This window comes from Hipposideros armiger, unplaced genomic scaffold (assembly GCF_001890085.2).
Source record: "Hipposideros armiger isolate ML-2016 unplaced genomic scaffold, ASM189008v1 scaffold_9, whole genome shotgun sequence".
In the NCBI taxonomy this organism is placed as follows: Eukaryota; Metazoa; Chordata; class Mammalia; order Chiroptera; family Hipposideridae; genus Hipposideros; species Hipposideros armiger.
Window position 1 is genome coordinate 5,571,514 of NW_017731359.1, and position 9,950 is coordinate 5,581,463.

The 9,950-nt window shown below is 40.6% G+C and overlaps 1 protein-coding gene across 2 annotated transcripts in view; it reads right to left on the reverse strand.

Moving 5' to 3' along the window:
• The window catches only part of CBFB (core-binding factor subunit beta), a 66,129-nt gene extending 56,850 nt beyond the window's left edge, over positions 1–9,279 (reverse strand). For both annotated transcript variants that reach the window (XM_019656688.1, XM_019656698.1), the window contains exons 1-3: positions 9,068–9,279; positions 8,742–8,828; positions 3,818–3,934 (exon numbers count right to left, since the gene is read on the reverse strand). In XM_019656688.1, coding sequence (XP_019512233.1) covers positions 3,818–3,934; positions 8,742–8,828; positions 9,068–9,145 — 282 coding nt within the window. In that variant the 5' untranslated portion in view covers positions 9,146–9,279. The remainder of the gene's footprint in view (positions 1–3,817; positions 3,935–8,741; positions 8,829–9,067) is intronic.
• Positions 9,280–9,950: the final 671 nt, after the last annotated feature.

Here is a 9,950-nt window from a genome sequence, read left to right on the forward strand (position 1 = left end):
CCAAGTTCGGATCCCACATATGAGGGCCAGTGACACTGCCCTCTACAGCTAAGATGCTGAACAACAGCTCAACCTGGAGCTGGGCTGCCAAGAGTTGCTGGCGACGGTTGTAGGCTGCAGCCCCTGCTGCAGTGGGTTGCCATGGGCTACTGTGTGTAGCCAAGCAGCCAGCATGAGCGGCCAGCAGCTGCAGTGAGCAGCCGTCCAGAACCCGGCGACTGATCTGCCTCGCCCGGGAAGTGCGCAATGATGGTGCCAACTTGAGCCAGTGAAGCAACGTCCTCCACAACTAGACTAAAGAACAAAAGGACAGCAACTTGTCTGTTCCCCTTCCCCCAATTCCCCAGCGCTGTTCTCATCCCCCAATTCCCAAAAAAAAAAATCTTAAAAAAAAAAAAATTTTGCTCCACCAATAGCTTTTTCCATCTCAGATGACAGCAATCCCATATTCCCACTTGCTCTAGCCAAAAAAGTCGGAGTCATTCTTGACTCATATCCCACATCCAATCCATAATCAAATCCTGTTGGCTTTATCTCAAAATACATTCAGACTATGACCACTTCTCACCAATTCCTCTGCTACCACCTTAGCTTCTCACCAAGATTACCACAATAGCCAAGCTGGTCTCCCTGCTTCACTCTTGCCCCCTATAGCTTATTGTTTACCCAGAAGCAAGAACGATCCTTTCAAAACCTAAGGCAGGTCATACCATTCATCTGCTCAAAAACCTGAAACTACTCCCCATGTTCACTCAGAATAAAAGTCCATCTTGTTACAATGGCCACCGAAGTCATATAAATTGGCTCCTTGTTACCTCCCTGATCTCATCTCCTATACTCTCCTCCTTGCTCAGTCTACTCCAGCCACACTGGCCTACTTGCTGTTTATCAAATACACAGTGCATGCTTCCACTCTAGGGCCTTTACAACAGCTGTTTTCTCTGTCTGGAACATCTTTCCTCCATACCTGCATGGCTTATCATTTCCTAACCTCCTTCAGGTCTCTGCTCAAATATGACCTTCTTTACCCAGACCATCCTATTTAAAACTGCCAACATTCCTACTCATTGGTCACCCTTATTCTACTATACTTTTCCTTTTTTTCCAGAGCACTTATCATTTTGTAATATATAATTTATTTATTATGTATATTATCTACTCCGCCACTCCTTCCACTGAACAACCTCCAGGGCAGGATCTTTGTTTTATTTACTGATGTACTGCAAGTCTCTAGGACAATGCTCAGTAGATAACAGGTGTGTAATAAATAACTTCTGGATGAATGAATTTTTGAATAACTGTGTCAGGTACCAGGCTAAGCACTTTACATACACTATTTCAATCACTAGGGCAACCCTAGGATGTATACATTAACCTCATTTTACAATTGAAGATCATAAAGGTTAAATAAATTGCCCCAAGTTACATAGTAGTAAATTAAATCAGGACTTAATTATGCCTAACTCTAAAGCCTTAACCATTAGTATCCTCAAAGCTGGGTGTGAATACGAAGAGAACTAAGCTTTTCAGCAAGTAACAAAGTTGAGAGTATGTGGAAGAAAAGACATTGATTTGTGATCCAATATAAGGAGCAGAGGCAAATAATTAATGTTTGGGGAAATTCCTTCAATTTTTCTTTGCTTCTAGTCCTAGTCCTATGGGGACAGAAATAAAAGCTAATGGTTACCAAGAAGAGACCACAAAAAAAGGAGGAAGAGAAAGAGACCCCATAGCTTGAACTCCATGCATGAGAAAACATGGATCAGTACCTTTTCTCCACATTCACTGCCATATTTTATTTATTCCAACAGTATGGAGCAATATACGAGCAGTTTGGTTTTTTTGTGGATTTTTTATTTTCCTTTAAAATTTAGCTTTTTTCCTCTACATTCTACTGGTATAGCACAGGTGGTAGCAAAATTATATTTGAGATATACATGATTTATACATAAACATTTATAGATTTAAATCTGAGGGAAAGGATACTGATTTCTGCCAGTGCTACCATTCTTGCAATACAGCCACTCATTTGTTTTTACATGTTGTCTATAGCTGCTTTCACACTCTAACAGCAGGGTTGAGTAGCTGCAATAGAGATCATTATGCCTGCAAAACTGAAAATATTTAATATCTGGCCCTTTATACAGAAAAAAACTTTCTAAAACAAATATTAATAAAATGTAAGTCTTCTGATAGCTTACATCAGCTTTATCACTTTTCCTGATAAATTTGAAAACATATCCTCTAAATATTGTACTAGAATAAGCTATCCAACATTTTTGTTATTATTGGTTATATAACTAAAAACATCTCACTGGCTTAAGTCCAAGGATAATGTGGTCTTCAATCTAGTGAACAGATATCATTAATTCAAGTAAACATACTTTGTAGTAGAATTAACACCCATTTAATAGCTATTAAATACTGGAAGACTTAAGTAACATTGAGTGAGATATCAATTTTGAAATCTTAAAATAGTTTAACATTGAAGTTGAAAGGAAAGAGTTGGTTTTATTTTTTGTCTATGTCTGTAGTATCTGAGCACCCATGTTAAACTTTAAGGAAGTGTTCTGAACAAGAAACCAATAATTTCTTCATTTAGTCACACATACATGCACCAAATTAGACAAAAAAGCAGTAATTCTACAATGACTAGAACTTCTCTCTTCTATATAGGAATTACCAAATAGTAAGATCTGAAACATTTGCTTTTAATCTTCCAACCAAACAAGCTAATACATAGGAAAACAAGTTACTTACTTATTATTCATTTTTAACATCCTGTAATCTATTTTTCCTCTCCCTCTCCAATGATTAGTTGGCTTGTCACCGATGAAAAGAGCAAACCTTACTTCGCAAAATTAAAGAAAACAAAAAGCCTCTTCATTGTATATATACAAGATCAGAAATCCTTTTCCTGATACAAAAACCTTTTAAGTTCCTCAAGGAATGTTTAGATGTTTTTTATATTTTGCAAATACAGTGACAGGTTGTGCTATTCATGACAACACTTAGAAAAGTAATTTAGCAAGTTGTTAAAACCAGGTATGCAAACACTGCAAGGAAACAGGAGAAAAAATGAGTATAAAATGAGGTCACGAATTTCTTTCTTTACATTATTTTATTAAAGTCAACTTCTACATAAAAAGATGAACTGGCCCAAGATATTAATTAAAATTTCACCAAAATCATGTAATACATTTAACTTAGATTTTAATAAGAGCTTGTCAGCTTAAACATTTCCACTTACATTTTTCATCTTCACCCTAAACTTTCAACATAAAAATTTTAAGCCATCTGTTTTCTCAGAAGCTTTTGCTCAAACAATTATTTCTAAGTCAAAGTTTTCATATTGTTATTTTCCAAAATTAAATTAAAATATTAACAGAAGTAAAGTTACCCATGACCTATTTCTAAATATTAAAATTTAAGCCTACGGAGTCTTTTCCATTTTTCTCTTAATTTCATTTTTACAGCACTGTAGTCACACATTTTAGTTAAAAAAAAAATTCCTGTCAACACTTTTAAATAAATTTTGAATGTTATGTGGAAGGAAGCACACTACTCTCTTTAAAGGCTAGAACTGCTATGGTGGATGTTATATACATAAAATTAGTAATAGAATGATATTAAAAAATTTGACAAAAAAATTTGAGTGATTTTAAAAAATTGTATTACATTCTAATATGAAATGAAAACAAATCTGACTATATGCCTGTATAATCAGACCTGTAGTCTTTTTATTAAATGTAAATAATCAGACAACCTCTAATAAAACAATTCACAGTATTTCAAGTTGCAAAGAAATGTTTCTTACCTTGCCTGCTTCTCTTTCTAAGTCGACATACTCCCGGCTAGGTGTTTGTCGCTGCTCTCCCTGCCAACTGGCCGGAAAAAACTGGAGAGACAGATTGGTTCCTGTGGCCACAAAAGCCTTTTAGAAAAATCAATATAAACAGGATCAGGAGCAGGACATTACATAAATTATGCAGGCAGTCATTTATTTTTACATCAGTTTCTGTCTTAAGCCAGGCAGCACCAAGAATACTTAAAAGTAAAAAACATGCACTCATCATTTTTCTTAAGTATTAAGTTACAAACATCTGATTCCATTTTGAGGACATTTGCCATTGGCTGTTTAAATATAAAATCAAGACATGGAATCAATACTTTCTTTCAGGTCATTTTTTGCTGACGTTAGGATCTCGCATTGCTAATGTCTAACCAGAAGCAACCATCCCTGAATTTAAAAACTTACATTTTTAAATGTGAAAATCACTGAAGATCTAAATATTTTGAATTTTAAAGCATACCACAATTTAAAGTTGTGTAAATGAGACATTTAAATTTTTCTTGATTTCCCTTGTTCAAGGAAACACTATGCACTAAAAGCCCATGTTAAAAATGCTTGGGACCGCCTCATTTATGATAAACCATACATTACCACATGACAGCACTTCCCATTCTCTTTAAAACCTTGGGTGATTAAAAAAATATATGCATTTTCTAAAATCTGACTTTAGGATAACTGGATCTAACTGTAACAAGAGTATTCATCTAATATTTATAAATGATTTGGATGGCACAGCTCAACCGACAGAACAATCTAAAACCATTTCAATAAAGTGTTATTCTATGTAGCCCTTGAGCAATTTAACTATATTTCCCCCAAGTAAAAATGGAAACAATATTGTCCCTCTTCCTAAGGGAAATTAAAAATTAAATAAGTAAAAAGCATCTTGAAAAAAATACATTTTTCATCATATAAATGTAAACTCTTTTTTGTTGTAAGTTTTTTGTTTACTTTTACTAATTAAAATAGAATGATTTTGTTTTCTCTTACTAATTAAAGTTCTAAAGCATAACGCACATGTTTTCAAGCACTGAGTCTTCATCTGAAAGCCAGGGGTTCACATTTTGGGCAATTTGTTTAAAGCCATTAGCTGACTCAACTATCCACTAGTTCCCCTGATGATTAACAGCTTAGATTCTTTAGAGTTAAAAATTATACTTCCTATTTCTATTATTGGTGCCATTAGGTACAACTGTCAACCTAACTGCTAAATCTCTACATCTTTGATGGCATTTCCCTAATCAACTGGGATACCCTTTCTTGTGGTATTTTATATGAACAGTGAACAAATGTCATTACAACATTAACTTTAAAATAATCTTACCCCACTATTAGCATAAGTTTAAAAAACAACCAAGTGAAATAAAATGAATCAACAATAGTTTAAATGAAAAGCAGACTCGAGGAAGCAAACTGCCTAGGATGTGTGACCTGAGGCAAATTACTTAACTTTGTACCTCAGTTTCCTCACAAACTAATATTTGTAAAGTGCTTACTTAGAACAGTACCAAGTAAATGCTATATAAGAATTTGCTAAATAAAATAAGAGAAATAATTTTGAGCTGGATAAAGCCAACTTTTCCACCCTCAGGTAATGAAATTCTCAGAGCAGAGTGGTGGCAGGCAGATAAGAGATTCAGCCCATGAAAAGAATGCTCTGTGTCACAATCTCCCAGGCATGTTTCTTCAGTATTCACCTAGTAACAAATCCTTCCGCACCCCGCCACCCGTGTACCCCAAATCAGCTCTGTGCTAAGTAAAGACAGTCTACAGATCTCATTACCTCACCTCCTGTCAGAAGGCCAACCTCAGAAAACATTCCCTGCTTTGTTGCTTTATGCCCATTATCTCATCAAGATCCCTCTAGTTGAGACAGAAGTGATAAAAAACAGATCATTCTAGAATAGCATTTCCCAAATTTATTTGACCACAGAACTCTTTTTTTAATGGAGTATCTACACATATATGAAAGTTGGGAAAATTCTGTTTGAAACATAAAAATGCTACACTGGTATCAGTGTTCATATGTAAAATTTCCACATTGTCCCGATTGTATTTTATAGGTTTCATAAAACACAAAACAGCACACCTTGTGCCAATCCAACATAGCTTTTATCCTTCCATCTTCAGAATTAAAATATAGTTTTTACTGCTCTCACAGTAATCACCATACCTGTCATATTTTTTTCTTTGATTAGTCATTAATGTTGAAGACACCTCCAACACTTTTACTACAAGAACTTACACGGGGAATGAATCAGAGTTTACCAAACAGATTTTACCCCTCACCCATAATCACTTTTATTCATGCTATGATAGGGAATCTGGGTAAGTTTCAGTTAGAAGAGATGAGCATAACAGTCCTTAAATTGTTTCACATCTAAATACAAAATAAATTCTTAACTTCACTGATACATTAAGGAGATATTCAGAATAAAAAGAGAAAAAAGGGCTGGGAATAGCTTTGGGAACTCCATATTTTTTACTGTAGATAGCTGCTGTCAAAATAGAGGCCTAGGAATGCCTTTTCCACATCTACTTCCACAACGAAATAAGTAAAAGCCACTGCCTGTTCATAAGTCAAAAGATAAATTTTAGGCATTAAATTAAATAACTTCTAAATTGAATTAATCAAGTATCTATGATGCAAAAGGCATTGTGCAAAGTACCTGCGTAGAGGGGAAAATATTAATGAATATACCACAGAATTAACGTGGCTTCCACCCTCAAGGAGCTAAGAATCCTAAAATTTCAATGTGGAGAACACTGAATTAAAGGGGGGAGGGGAGGAAGGGAGGAAAATGTGAAACTCCTTCCCAAATACAGTTACACTACTTAACAAATTAAGACATATATGCTGTCTGAAGTGTAAATCTTACACAGAATTCAATCTACCTTCAACTTTTATTTTATTTTATTGGGGAACAGCCATGGTCGTTGGTTACACATTGCTTTCATGCTACAATGGCCTAGTTGACTCTTTTAGGGAGGGCGCAGCTCACAGTGGCCCATGCTGGGATCGAACTGGCAACCTTGGTGGTATCAGCACCACGCTCTAACCAACTGAGCTAACTGGTCACCCCCAAACCTTCAACTTTTAATACATATTAGATGTTAAGAACTTATTAAAATTTGTAGGTTCAGATATTGGGAAGGGGGAAGGCCTAGAACGTCTGTCTGATTTATCTCTGGAAAAAAATTTATGACAAATACAAGCAACCTATAATACTGCTATAATATTATAGCATTATAGTACAGCAATTCAGATATACTGTGGGTTAAATTATACTCCCAGTTCATAATTACAGGCAGTAAAGTCCGATATGACAGAAAAACCCTAATAGCTATGCTTCTCTAGGTTTCAAAACAAACAAACAAACAAACAAAAAACTCTCAGCTTTAAAAAATCCTGACAGTACTTTCTACTCATCTTTTACACTTACATCAATTACCTCCAGCAAATCCATTGGTTAGGTACACCATCCACCTTTTGCAAAAGGAAACCCAAAGAATGATATAATCAATGGATCAACTAATGAATGATTCTTCTACCACTCAGTGCCAAAAACCAAAAAATATTCGTCTTATACATTTTAATCATACAACTATTACAGCTACTCAAGAAACCTGGCAGTGGGCTAAACACTCGAGATTTTCTTTCATAACATTGAGTAACAACCAACTATTCTAGAGCTCCTGATAAATTTGGTCATAATCTTCTCGTTTTCTGTAATACAATTCTAAAAAGGCTTCATTTGAAATATCTATATATTTATATTCTTTAAAAATAAATATGATTTTAGTGATGAAAAGGGAGAGTTGTATGGTACATGACTTATATCTCAATAACAATAAGTACAATAAATTCTCTATAAAGAAGGTGGGGAAGTAAACGTTCCAACATGTCTTCCTATTGTTAACTCCAATTCAAACTGCACTGTCGCTTTCAAGTCTTCAAATGCACTGGGGCCCTCTTCACGGAGCAGATAAATGGATTCCATTATACAGCACTTCAACTTTTTAAAATTAATCATCAACTTTTCTTTCATTTCTTCCTACCCACTCTTTGGCTTCTTCATTCTACCCTCGTTAAAAACTCCAATAAGACAAACCAAAAGGAGATGAGGGGAACTAGGATACTAGAAATCTTTTAACATCAGGTTTGGCAGAGGCGAAGCACCTACCACCTAAATCACGGCCTAAAACACGGCCTCGAGATCAAATGTGGTTTTCGCAAATCCATGCAGCACCAGCGGGGTATGTTTTTTAGGTTTGAAAAAAACCCCAAACGGTAATGATTTCTTTCTGATTCTCCTGAGGTTTAGCATTCTAAGAAAAAAACAGGGCACGTTCCTTAGGGATTTTTTTTCCCCCCTCAATTAGGACAATAGATAATATTGGCTAAAAGATTTATTCTCAGCTATACTGGGAGTGAGGGCGCTTCACATATAGATGTACCAAGAAATCTAGCGTCTCAGAAACAAACTATCGCCCAGGAGTCAGACACTTGAGTGTTTTCTTTACAAATACCCCGACGACCCCTTACTCGTGTCACTGCCTATACAAACAACCTTTTCTTTTTTAGCTGGCCTCCGGTTTGAGTTTCACTCGCGGCAAGCTGCCGAGTCGTGTCTGGAAAACAGACCCACCCGCCGAGGGCCACAGGGAAGCGTCTCCGCGTGAGGACGGGGCCCGCCAGGGTCTGGTTTCGCATTTTGAATCCCGAGTAGGAAGTGAGACGGCGCCCGCTCAGTTAGTTCCGGGAGCCGCGGAGCCCGCGGCGCCGTCCGGAACCGGCCTGGGCCGCGGCGGCCCCAGCGCAACAAGTGACGCGCGCGCCTCGGTGCTCGGTGCCCGGTGCCCCGCGCCCCCCGCTCCCCCGACTTACGATTTCCGAGCGGCCGTCACGGCAGGCGTTCTGGAAGCGCGCCTGGCGCTCCTCGTGGGGCCGGTCCCTGAAGCCGGTGTACTTAATCTGCAAGGCAGAGACGGCCAGAAATCAGGAGCCAAATCCGCGGCGCCGCCCGCGCGCCCGCCCGCCCCGCGCGGCGCCGATAAGGGCAAGCAGAGTCTGCGGGCAGACGGCGGCCGGGTGAGATTGCCCCTCCGCGGGCGCGCCGGCGCGGGGCTCCCGGGGGCCGCGCCGCCCAAACTTTTCTCCGCTCGGGCCCACTCGGGGCGCGCCGCGGCCTCTGCGCCGCCCGCCCGCCTCACCTCACATTCGCGGCTCAGCTTCCTGAAGAACTCCTCGTTCTCGAACTTGCTTCTCTGGTCGGGCACGACGCGCGGCATCTTCCCGCCCTCAGGCCGCGCCGGCCGGCCGGGCTCGGGGCTTTCGCGGGCACCCGCTGGCCGGCTCCGCGCTGACCGACTGACCGCACACCCGCGGCGCCCTGACTCTCGCTTCTCTTTGTTTCAGGCGCCCGCCCGCGTGGGCTCCCGCTCCGGGGAGTCTGAGGTGCCGCCGCCCGCTGGAGCCCAACACACGCCGTCGCAGCTGCCTCAGCCGTTGCCTACCGCCCGCGCGGACCCAGCGCTCGCCGCCCCCAGCCGCCGCCGCCACTTCCTCTCGCCTCCCACCTCGCTGGCCCGCCGGCCCCGCCCCCGTCGGCCCCACCCCTCCTCCTCGCGCGCCCGCCCGCCCCAAACTCCGGCAAACAAAACGCACCATTCACAACTCCGCGACCCGCGCCGCGCATGCGTCGCCCTCCTGCTTGCGGGGTCGCTGGGCTGCAGCAAACCTGAGCTGCTGCGGGGCGGTCTTCTTCCCCTTTGCGGGCCCACGGGCCACTCACTGTGCACCGCCCTGTGGGGATCTGCCGGGTAGAAATGGAGCGGCCCGTGCAGGTCTTGCTTTCGACTCTCGAACTTTTGAGCTCCCCAGCAGCGCGTCCTGAACACAAGGAAAGTTAAGTCCTTGGGGACTTAACGTTCCCAAACCGTTGGGAATACGTGTAAGCTGTGTACATCAAAGCCTCAAGGTGGAAACAGACCAAAGCGTCCCGCTGAATCTGTATCTTGATGGGAAGGTCGGAGCTGTTGGTGTCAGACCGGTCCTACAATAGATGGGATCTCACTCAACTCTCTTGCCAGCTGG